Here is a 12,714-nt window from a genome sequence, read left to right on the forward strand (position 1 = left end):
TACCTCCGGTACAGTAGGTGGCGATCTGCCAACGTACAACTGGCTCTCTCTTCTGGTTGACCCATGTCAGAAACACGACATTCTTGTCACGGCGTAGGAACGCACCGTGCTCTCGCCAGATGACTGACAACTTGTTCGGCTCATTACATCTGTAACGTTAGCTAGCGTCGGGTGGAATTAGCAGGCTAACTTCGTTAGCTGACCAACATTAACGTTCTCCAGCGGCCGCAGCGGGGGCTGCTCGGTCCCTCCACTTTGTTGCCGAGACACAGCGTTGACAGCCCCGGAGATGGACAATCTGTCTAGCCATCTCCCGATGTCTGCTGCCGCCTCGGCGGGGAGTAAAACAGACGGGCCGCAGGCGCCATGATGCTGACGGCCCGCTGATTCGGGCAACACCGTTTTGTTGTATGGTATCACAGCAACATCTACGACTCACAGCGCTGACTGTTCAAAAACCGCTCCAGCAGAGTGTGGAGGGGCAGTCGAAGCACCGATCGTAGCCCGGTCAAGGTGTCTACATGGAGGAATGACCCAGTTACTGAAGGAGTTCTCTACCTCCGTTAACCGGTAGGGGAAAAATAAAAGTATCGCAATATTTTCCGTGGCAATACTATATCGATTCACAGATGCAAAGTATAGATGTTGGTCAGTTTGTCTGCTTGACAATCCCCATTTTGCAGCAATAAAACTGAAGTGAGATGAAAAGACAGAGAAATGCATCTTTTTAGATAAAACAGATGTTGACAAAGTTTCCTTTTGGGGACATCATTTGAAGTTGGGAGAAATTTTAAGTTGGAAAAAAGGTAATAAATTGCAATATATAGATCACAGATATAACGCTGTCTGTTTGGAGGCCTTAGCAGCCAACCGAAAAGGTTCAATGCGTTTAACCCTTGTGTTGTCTTTCCATCAAAAAAAAAAAAAAAACTTTTCCTACGTTGGATGCCCTTTTTTCACAGTTTGTTTTAAATGGTTACATTTTTCTTGTACACATTTTCAGCGCTTATTTCTACATCCCATATTTTCTGATATAAAACAATTGAAAACGGGTCAATGTGAACCGAAGTCAACACAAGGGTTAAGGCAACATAAGTGGACAACACGATATACTGTAGTTGCCTGTGTTCTGATGTCCCAACCACAAACTTTACATTGACGAGTCATTTGGTTAACCCAAAAAGGGTATGCAAAATTGACACGGGGAACTAACCTTTGGTCTTAATTCAACAGTTGATTTCTTTGGTTATAAAAAGAAACCGTAAACCCTTTTGACACACTAAAGGAATCTGACAGACTTACTTAAGTTTTGGGACTTATAAAGTCCCAAAACTTAACAGAAGTTGAATACTACAATTCTACAGACAATATATCATGGGACATTTCTAAAAAAAAAAAAAAAAAAAAACTAATAGTTTAAGAAGAATGCACATCACATGTCAGCCAGTCAGACATTTATTTCATTTGTGAAGAAGCACATAACATGGATCACTGAAATGGCCCTTTTGGGTGACATCCTGTTACGTTATTTAACCCCCCAAAATGCGCAGTGGACTTGGGGAACCAACCTTTGGTGTTATTTGAATTGTTGATGTCTTTGGTTATAAAAAGGACACCAAGTAGCCGCCTTGGTTACATAATTATAACAGAGTGTACATAAAAAGGAGTAGCCAACAGGTTTTGCATTGATGTCATAAATTGCTGTTTCCACCTTCCTGCTGCAGACACAAACCACCCAGAGCAATTTGATATTATTTGAAGCTTCTCTTCTGTTGTTGCGGAGATTAAATGAAATTTCGGCACTGGTCACGACAGCGTGTGGGAGTAGGAGATTCCTCGCCACAACAACAAAAATAAGTAGGCTGGAACTAAATGTAAAAAAAAAAATAAATAAATAAAAAACGGGAAGAACAGAGCAGCCTAAAGTGCTTCTTTTCTCTTTCAAGTAGCCTGGTGCTGTGAATAGAAAGAAAACAGAAAGCATGGGACTCAGACTGTCCAGAAGACCTTTCTCATGCCTTCATCTCTTTTCCTTTCTAGCACATTCAACGTTTAAAGCTTTCAGCACAATGGTTTGTGGGGCATTCATGGTACTTTAACCCTTAAACCAGGGTGGGGGTCAAACTCAACTTCTCTAAAGAGCCACACCGGAAAATAAGAAGTGCATTAAAAAGGAACACAGCGACTTATTGGGACTTATTCTCCATATCCCCCAGAGTTAGACAAGTCCATACATACCCTTCTCATCTCTGTGCGTGTCCTAACTCTGTCTGACGCCCCCACCGCTAGCCTAGCTTAGCCCAGATCCTGGAGGTAACCGGCTCTATCTAGCCTAGCTTAGCACAGATCCTGGAGGTAACCGGCTCCATCTAGCCTAGCACAGCACAGATCCTGGAGGTAACTGGCTCCATCTAGCCTAGCTTAGCACAGATCCTGGAGGTAACCGGCTCCATCTAGCCTAGCACAGCACAGATCCTGGAGGTAACCGGCTCCAACTAGCCTAGCACAGATCCTGGAGGTAACCGGCTCCATCTAGCCTAGCACAGCACAGATCCTGGAGGTAACCGGCTCCAACTAGCCTAGCACAGATCCTGGAGGTAACCGGCTCCACCTAGCCTAGCTTAGCACAGATCCTGGAGGTAACCGGCTCCATCTAGCCTAGCTTAGCACAGATGCTGGAGGTAGCCGGCTCCAACTAGCCTAGCTTAGCACAGATCCTGGAGGTAACCGGCTCCATCTAGCCTAGCTTAGCACAGATCCTGGAGGTAACTGGCTCCATCTAGCCTAGCTTAGCACAGATCCTGGAGGTAACCGGCTCCATCTAGCCTACTGCTCCCAATAAGTGACAAAAATAACACCAACATGTTCCTATTTACATGTTGTGATTTGTATAGTCACAGCGTGTACAAATAACAAGGTCACATGACACACAGCCATCTTCTAACCCTATACATACTGGGAACTATATTCTCAGAAGGGTATGTATGGACTAATTTAACTCTGGGGGATACGGTCAATAAGCTAAAGTCCCAATAAGTCGGCATGTTCCTTTAAGGGCCAGATACGTTCAGTTTATGGACATGCTTTTATTTAAGAAAAAGTCAAATGTCTTTGACCGTATTGTTGCACGTCTCATATGGTCTTCTCACTTACAGTATGGTCGACATAAAGCCCTAAGAAAAGTCAGGGAAAAAAGTTCCTTAGCCAGGAGGTTTTAAATCAAGCAAAAACAGGATTACATTTTTTAAAAAGCAGCTTCCACACAGCGACACAAATCTACCAAATTCTGCTTTGAATGTCGCAAAATTATGTTGTATATTATTATTATTATTATTATTTTATTATTATTATTATTATTATTATATTACTAGGTTTGAAAACAGTTTCCTGTCTTTTTGGTTTGGTGCACAACTAGGCGGACCAACATTTATTGTGAACCTGAAATATATGCGCCGCAGGCCTCGAGTTTGACATGTGCTTTAAACCATCACTTTCTTTATACACTCTCCTTAAGAACTATTTGAACCTCTGCGTGTAGATTCAGGTTTTGCTTTTACTGGTTTGTTTTTAATGGCAGTTACACACCGACCAGACGGCCGACCGTCGGCAGACTGATCAGTCTCCCCGAGTTGGTCCAAAAAGTTCCTCAGAACACACCGCAGAGACGAGACGAAATACGTCTCCACAACAGCAGGCGGCGCTAATCTGTATTGATGCCCAAAAAATGAAAACCGGCAGCTGAAATTCAAAGCCAGACTTGTCATGGCTGCTCGTTGAGAATACGATCTCGTATTTGACTAAAATAGTTCACCGAAACGTGTTTCTGAAAACATTTTAAGAGAGAAATAGGCCGTGCAGTTCCTGAATCTGTCTTCATTTCAGATAAACAAAAAGGTCAATTTAAAAGATTTGTCAGATTTTGAGAGACTCTAGTCACCTCATTCCTGCTCGCCATTTCCGGGTGAGTCCCGACTGCCCTGCCGCCGACTTAACATGTCAGGTCGGCCAAAATGAACGCCGACAGACTGACTCGAGTCACTGACCTCGCCAGACTGTCTAACGGCTGATAATCGGTTAAGTTTGTCAGCGCCTTAAAAGTTATTTATTGAGCATAGTTGGAGATGGCTTTACGACTACTTCTGTCGTTTATGCAAACGACTAATAAAAAGAACCTTGAACCCTAAATGAAGCAGGCTTAAAAGAGATACTTCCAAGTCGGTATCAGACTGATCTGCCCAGTACAACCACAGACTGATCTGCTGGGAGCTGCCCAGTACAACAACAGACTGATCTGCTGGGAGCTGCCCAGTACAACCAGTCTGATCTGCTGGGAGCTGCCCAGTACAACAACAGACTGATCTGCTGGGAGCTGCCCAGTACAACCACAGTCTGATCTGCTGGGAGCTGCCCAGTACAACCACAGTCTGATCTGGTGAACCACCGAGCAGCTCCACTGGAGCAGGTTGGGGGTTAAGTGCCTTGCTCAAGAGGCACCTCAGTGACAAGTGCTGCTCTTTCACTTTCCCCACCCAGATTTTATCCTGTCGGTCTGGGGATTGAACCGGCAACCACCCGGTCACAAGTTCTCTTCTCTAACCTTTAGAGCCACCACTGTGTACGTGTGAATAAACCTACATCTTACCGCCTCATCACTCAGAAAAACTCCCAATAATCTCCAGATTTTCTCCATATCGCCCAGCCCTATTCTGCATCCATGCACCAAGAGTATAGAAGCAGATTGATAAAATACTTCTTTAATTGAAAATAAGCGAAAGTAAAGTTTTAACTTCCCACACAGACGAAGACACGGAGTCAGGCCTCCACGAAAGCTGGTTCTTCTTCACAGCAGTGGAACAATTTCCTGTATGCACAACCTTTATGATCAAGAGTTTCCTGTTTAACTGGCCAGCTTCCTTATTTACAGAAGACAACTCTGTGCATTATTAGGTTTTGGTGCAGCTTCTGAGCCGTTTTGGGCAGCACCCTAAGCCGAATGAACGTCACTAAAAAGACTTTACTCAGATCTAATGACTGTAGTTGGACTTCTTTAGCTTTTAGTTATGTCTTTAAGCTTTCTGAGTGTTACGGACCTATGATCGGCTCTAGCTTTTCCAATGTTTTAGACGCAGATACAGTGGTAATAACGGTCCAAAAGGATGTGAAAAAGAGACGTTAAATGACCAAAAACGGACACAACACGACTACAAAGAGACCCACAAAATGTATGGGGGAAATAGCATTTTTTTTTTTTTTTTTTTTTGAGGAAGGACGCCCAACCCCCTTGCCAAATACACGCTCCTAAGTCTTCCACAAAGCGAGGGAAAACGCAGCAGTATATTCTGTGAAACCTAGAAGTGCTGAGAGAGATTCACAGCAAGCGTCCGACACCGTAACATTTTGTCCTATCAGTATTATCCATCGTTCATACACATTTCTACCAATTCATTTCCATGCCTTTGAGGTACATTTTCATGACCAGACGTTCTCTGAAACGTGTATGTATAAAATACACCATCTAAAATAACTAAAAAGCTATATGTTTGATACAAAATAAACATGTATTCAACGCTGACACCAGTAAGATGTTAACAGGATAACATCGAAAAACAAAAAAATAAAAATAAATAACAAAATAAAGCAACAAAAACTTCGGGAAAAAGCCAAGAAAAGGATTATTTGGGGGTTGTAATTACACCTATGGATCCAGCACCTTCATTTTCGGACGGACGGACGGACGGACGGACACACACGGACGGACACACACACACGGACGGACACACACACACGGACGGACACACACACACGGACGGACACACACACACACACACACACCCACCTAAGGCCTCCAAACCAACAGCGTTATATTTGCGATATATATTGCAATTTATTACCTTTTTTCCAACTTCATATTTTTCCTAATTTCAAATGATGTCCCCAAAAGGAAACTTTGTCATCTATGCTGTATCCATCTCGAAACTGAATATCTTTGAGTTGAGGATGTCATCTCGGGCTTTTTTGGGAAACACTGATCCACATTTTTCACCATTTTCTGACATTTTAGAGACCAGACAACTGCTCGAGAAGAAAATGAACCGATTAAAATCGACAAAGAAAGTGACCGTTCGTTGCAGCGTTTCCTCCATCCATCGCCATCTCTCTTACCGTGACCGGAGCGCCTGCCAGGCGGCGTCTACGTCGGCGTACAGGTTCTTCTCCGAGGGTTTCCCAGAACTGGCGCCGTAGCCCGAGTAGTCGTAGGAGAAGACGTTGCAGTTGATGCGCGACCCCAGGCCGATGTAGAAGCTGCTCATCTGGCCCAAGTCTACTGCGTTGCCGTGGGAGAACAGCAGCGTGTAGCGGGCGCTGGGCGAGCAGCGGACAAACATGCAGGCGATGCGGTTCCCTCTCGTGGTGCGGGGTCGTCGACGCCACTCGATGGCGCCCCCGCTGGGTCTAGTGCACCGGACTGGGGCCCGGCGCGACCGGAGGTGCAAAGCGTCCAGCGGCTGCCGCTGTCGTCGGAGATGAGGCTGTAGGTGGGCTCCCGCGCAGGCAGGACAGCTTAGCCCCCCCCTCTCCAGGCCCCCCCCCCCCGCCCCACGGAGGACAGCAGAACAGGCAACAGAGCTCGCTGAGGGATAGGTGGTTCATCCTCAAAACACTGTGACAGAGACAGGGAGGGGGGGGAGAGAGAGAGTTTTTTTATATTTTTATATATATTTTTTAAAATTTTTTTTATATTTTTTTTTTTTTTAAAAAAAATAAAAAAAAAAAAGGAGAGAGAGAAGAGCAAGGAGGGGGGAGAGAAGAGACAGAAGGGAGAGAGAGAGACAAGAGGGAGAGAGACAAGGGGGGAAGAGAGAGCAGCAGGAGGGGGGAGGGGAGAGAGAGACAGAGAGAGGGAGGAGGAGAGAGAGAGACAAGGAGGAGGGGGAGAGAGAGAGAGAAGGAGGGAGGAGAGAGAGAGAGAGACAGGAGGGAGGGAGAGAGAGACAGGAGGGAGGGAGAGAGAGAGACAGGAGGAGAGAGAGAGAGAGGAGGGGGGAGAGAGAGACAGGAGGGAGAGAAGGAGGGAGGGAGAGGAGGAGGGAGGGAGAGAGAGACACAGGAGGAGGGGGGAAAGAGAGAGACAAGGAGGAGTGGAGAGAGAGAGAGCAAGAGAGGGAGGGAGAGAGACAGAGGGAGGGAGAGAGAGAGAGGGAGAGACAAAGAGGGAGAGAGAGAGAGGAGGGTGGGAGAGAGAGAGAGAGAGAGAGAGAGAGAGAGAGAGAGAGAGAGACATTTCATCAGAATTCAGGGGTGAAAAAAATAAAAATAAAAACTCAAGAATGTGATGCATCTTCATTTCCCCCCTAGAATCAATATTGTGAATTACATTTTTTTTAACCAATGATGATAGGTATATAATTCATCGCAATTGTATCGAAATATGGACTAGTGCAATATATCCAAATCACAGGGGGGAGCAATATCTGTTAATGGCAAAATAGGTGTCAAATGGTTGTGAATGAAGTAGTGTGGTGCTGCAGAGACGTCCCGGGCCTACACACCCTACACTACACAACCTACCCTACACACCCTACACACCCTACACTACACAACCTACCCTACACACCCTACACACACCCTACCCTACACAACCTACCCTACACCCTACACTACACACCCTACCCTACACTACACACCCTACCCTACACTACACACCCTACCCTACCTCACACACCCTACCCTACACACCCTACCCTCCCTACACTACCCTACACACCCTACCCTACACTACACACCCTACCCTACACACCCTACCCTACACACCCTACCCTACACACCCTACACCTACCCCACACCCCCTACGACCCTACCCTACACACTCTACCCTACACTATGCACCCTACCCTACACACCCTACCCTACACACCCTACCCTACACTATGCACCCTACCCTACACACCCTACCCTACACACCCTACCGACCCTACCCTACAGAAAACATCCTTGTTTGGTTCAGATCTTCGCAAAAGGTCACACTATAAATCATTTTAATTTCTTTCAATGTTAATTTAATGAAAATGAGAATAAGGATACAAAAATGATCATTCCCTCCAATATCGTGAATCATATCACAATCACAAGATCAGTCAAAATAGTCGCAATTAGATAGTTTCCTCATGTCGTGCAGCCCTAACCAAATGATGAAACTAAATATTTTCTGTTTGTACGGTATCGCCCACGGCGACTACATCGTATCTTTTTCCAGCAAAACAGAGCGATCGCAGAAAATCCATGTTATGTTCGTCATTAAAAATTAAGTAAATGTCAGACTGACATGTGATGCGCATTCTTCTTAGAAAACTAAGAGAAATGTCTCGTGATACATCGTCTCCAGAAGAGTCTTCGAACTTCTGTTTCCGATAAGAAAGAAGGAAAAGACCATCGCAATACTCAATATTATCGATCGAGATACTCTGAGAAGGGAAATACAAATCGAAATCCAAATATTGTGAGAAGAACCAAAATCGGGACAAAAGCGTATCGTCCGAGCCCTACCGTAAAGAAATCCACGGTACCCCTACATCGCAATTTAACAAGTAGAACTATTCAGAGGTTATTGGACCGGTCCAGTTTAACAACAAGTAGAACTATTCAGAGGTTACTGGACCGGTCCAGTTTAACAACAAGTAGAACTATTCAGAGGTTATTGGACCGGTCCAGTTTAACAACAAGTAGAACTATTCAGAGGTTATTGGACCGGTCCAGTTTAACAACAAGTAGAACTATTCAGAGGTTATTGGACCGGTCCAGTTTAACAACAAGTAGAACTATTCAGAGGTTATTGGACCGGTCCAGTTTAACAACAAGTAGAACTATTCAGAGGTTATTGGACCGGTCCAGTTTAACAACAAGTAGAACTATTCAGAGGTTACTGGACCGGTCCAGTTTAACAACAAGTAGAACTAGTCAAAGGTTATTGGACCCGTCCAGTTTAACAACAAGTAGAACTATTCAGAGGCTACTGGACCGGTCCAGTTTAACTCCACATACTGTTGATGTAGCTTATCGTTAAAACGTTGGCTTTCTTCCGAGTCGACTACTAAACGAACAGCTCCACCAAAAGCATCAGCTCGGTGGGTCCGTTCTAAGTGTAGGGTGTTCGGACAGACCTGCCCCCACTGCTAAAAAAAAATAAAAAATAAAAAATAAATCCCAAAAAAGGAAACCCTGAAATCTAAACGTTTTCTAGCAGAAGTGCTTTGGAGAACTAAGAATGAGAGAGAAAACAGATCTTCTCTCAAACAACTGAAACAGTCATCGGCTTCTGCATCCCGTGCAGCGCGATCACAAGGAAAACGCCACGAGAGCCGTTTCCCCACAGAACTCTAGAAAACAAACACCGGGTTGGCCTCGTCTGGTAGAAAAGCAAGCAGGGGCTTCTGGGACTCGGGCTAAAGCCGGGCTGCTGTCCTTTTAGTACACTTCTAACCCTTGTGTTGTCTTCCCGGGCTCCATGGGGTTTTAAGCCTCCAACGTCTCCTTCCAGGCAGCGCTGCTACCGCTGACTTCAAGGTACCTAACCCTAACCTTAACTCTAACCATAACCATAGCCTAATCCTAGTGCAGGCAGGCAGCGCTGCCTGGAAGGAGACGTTGGGGGCAAAAAACACCGATAAACTCTTCCGTCGACCAGGAATCCTTCGGTTTTTCTGGGTCATTTTCGTCGTCTTTTGACAATTTTGTCGCTTTTGTCACTTTACTCAATGTTTTTGAAGCTTATATATCAAGATAACAATACGCCCAGAATGCACCTGAACACACCTCCCTGTAAGACCAGCACGCCCAGAATGCACCTGAACACACCTCCCTGTAAGACCAGCACGCCCAGAATGCACCTGAACACACCTCCCTGTAAGACCAGCGCGCCCAGAATGCACCTGAACACACCTCCCTGTAAGACCAGCACGCCCAGAATGCACCTGAACACACCTCCCTGTAAGACCAGCACGCCCAGAATGCACCTGAACACACCTCCCCGTAAGACCAGCACGCCCAGAATGCACCTGAACACACCTCCCTGTAAGACCAGCCGCCCAGAATGCACCTGAACACACCCCTCCTGTAAGACCAGCGCCCAGAATGCACCTGAACACACCTCCCTGTAAGACCAGCCGCCCAGAATGCACCTGAACACACCCCTCTAAGACCAGCACTCCAGGAATGCACCTGAACACACCTCCCGCCCACCAGCGCCCAGAATGCACCTGAACACACCTCCCTGTAAGACCAGCACGCCCAGAATGCACCTGAACACACCTCCCTGTAAGACCAGCACGCCCAGAATGCACCTGAACACACCTCCCTGTAAGACCATCACGCCCAGAACGCCCCTGAACACACCACCCTGTAAGACCAGCACGCCCAGAATGCACCTGAACACACCTCCCGTAAAGACCAGCACGCCCAGAATGCACCTGAACACACCTCCCCTGTAAGACCGCCCAGAATGCACCCGAACACACCTCCCTGTAATACCAGCGCGCCCAGAATGCACCTGAACACACCTCCCTGTAATACCAGCACGCCCAGAATGCACCTGAACACACCTCCCTGTAAGACCAGCACGCCCAGAATGCACCTGAACACACCTCCCTGTAAGACCAGCACGCCCAGAATGCACCTGAACACACCTCCCTGTAAGACCAGCACACCCAGAATGCACCTGAACACACCTCCCTGTAAGACCAGCACGCCCAGAATGCACCTGAACACACCTCCCTGTAAGACCAGCACACCCATGGGTGCAGGTGCATTTGGTATTTAAACGACACGGGCGCTGGACGGGAAACTGTCAACTGCGTCGGTCTTAAACTAGCAAAGACACTTGCTTCAGGCTTTGCGCTGCGCCGGGTGCAGGATAAGACCCCAAAATGTTCCAACTCAAACTTTATGACGGAATAGAAATGAGGGTACCTAAAAATGTATGTGCCCAAACAAATTACAGAAACCTGCGTCTCTCCGGTAAAGTTAATTACGGCACTTAGATTTAATACTTTTTTATAAATGAATAATAGCCTCTACTTTCAGGATTAACTCTAATTAATCCAGTGTTTTCTCTACATTTATCAAAGACTTGCACCTAAGACTTATGTGGGGGGAAACCCTGACTCATTAAACGACCCTGTCCACGATGCCCGGTCAGACAAGTGAAAATAAAACCTTAACGTTGAACCCTGGCTAGTTCTCCTGCCTCCGACTGCTCTCGCCTGCCTCGAGGCTGCCTGTCCACTCAGTATTAACCTAAAAGCTTTCTGGTTTCACCGAGCAACTGGACCCTGAACCTCAGGCTTCCCTTTAGATCTTCCAGGTGCTTTTGAGTGTCAGCTGCATTAGACGTGTCAGCAGAGCTCATTTTTATGACACCGAAGCTGACAAAATGTCCTCAGGGAATGCTTTCTACACGCAAGTAACTTGACTCTGCATAACTACACGTGTGCTTTTGAATAGAAACACATCAGCGTCAGGTTATGACAATGTGTTGTGGATTGTATTTCCATTGAAGGTGTTCCAAGTAATAAATTACAATCTGCTGTTACATCTTTACATACTTGAATCTATGCAAATATGCAATCCTCTGCCAGGATACAGCAGCATGTTGCCAATTTCTTTCATTGTAGCTCCTCTAAAAGTCTTTGCAGGATGCCAAAAAAAAAAAAAAAAAAAATCTTTCTATATCTACCTTTTCACCGTGGATGAATCTGTCACGTTAGTCCAAACAAATAATCTTCCAATTCAAATCGATCTTTATTTTAATGATCCGATTTTGAATCATAAAACATTCAGAGATCGATCTTTTAAGAGGCTCCGTTTTAAAGCTAGAGTGAAGATATTGGTATCATATTGAACTTGACAATCTCAGGAACCCACGTCATGCTAAAGATCGCAAAGTTAGGAGAAATTGTGGCAGAGAAGAGGGAAAAACCGGCATGGCCGTTTTCACAGCCATTCACAGGTCTCCCTCTCTCATCCCACCGTGTGCACTAGAGAAAGCACTTTTTCCTGTGTGAGTTCACTGCTCTAGGGGCTATTCTTAACAACTATATTAATGTTTATTACTGCAGCAGGTTGGAGGGTTCCTTTCACAGCATTAGTTCTCGGAGAATCTTTCAGATCAAAGCAAAATTGGTATTGTAACTGAAATATCTCCTATCAAAAAGAAATGGAATTTAATCAAATAGGGACATCGTGAATCAGAATCACAATCGGTGGCTAAACCAAAAAGTACTTTTTGAGCCGACTGATATCATAAAGTTTATCAACGCCGTTTGGCCTCCATTGACTTACATTACCTCGCGATTGCGTGTGAATTGATGCCGTAGCGAGTGGTATGAAAGGGCGAAAATCCACAAGACTTTCACCCAGCAGACCGGGGATTGTGTCCCGCGAGTCACTTTCCCTAACCCAACCATCGCTTCCTTCTTTTCCTAAAGCCAACCCACGTGTCACGTTTCCTAAACCCAACCGTAGCTTTCTCCTCACGATAACACGCCAAGTGGCGTGTAGGTTTATGTCCGCTGTATACAGCGTAGACATACGCACCGATAGCTGAAAATGCGTACAGATAACACGCCACTTGGCTTAAGAAAGTGGGCGTGTACAGTACAGGCCAAAAGTTTGGACACACCTTCTCATTCAATGAGTTTGCTTTTTATTTTTTTATGACTA

The 12,714-nt window shown here is 45.7% G+C and overlaps 1 protein-coding gene across 1 annotated transcript in view; it reads right to left on the minus strand.

The window, feature by feature from the left end:
- The window catches only part of abhd17b (abhydrolase domain containing 17B, depalmitoylase), a 39,163-nt gene that overhangs the window by 23,415 nt on the left and 3,034 nt on the right, over positions 1-12,714 (minus strand). Inside the window, 3 exon segments of the mRNA XM_039803806.1 lie at positions 6,163-6,494; positions 6,497-6,549; positions 6,552-6,661. Of these exon segments, the coding sequence (XP_039659740.1) occupies positions 6,163-6,494; positions 6,497-6,549; positions 6,552-6,651 (485 nt within the window). The 5' untranslated portion in view covers positions 6,652-6,661.

Source organism: Perca fluviatilis, chromosome 6 (genome assembly GCF_010015445.1).
Source record: "Perca fluviatilis chromosome 6, GENO_Pfluv_1.0, whole genome shotgun sequence".
NCBI lineage: Eukaryota > Metazoa > Chordata > Actinopteri > Perciformes > Percidae > Perca > Perca fluviatilis.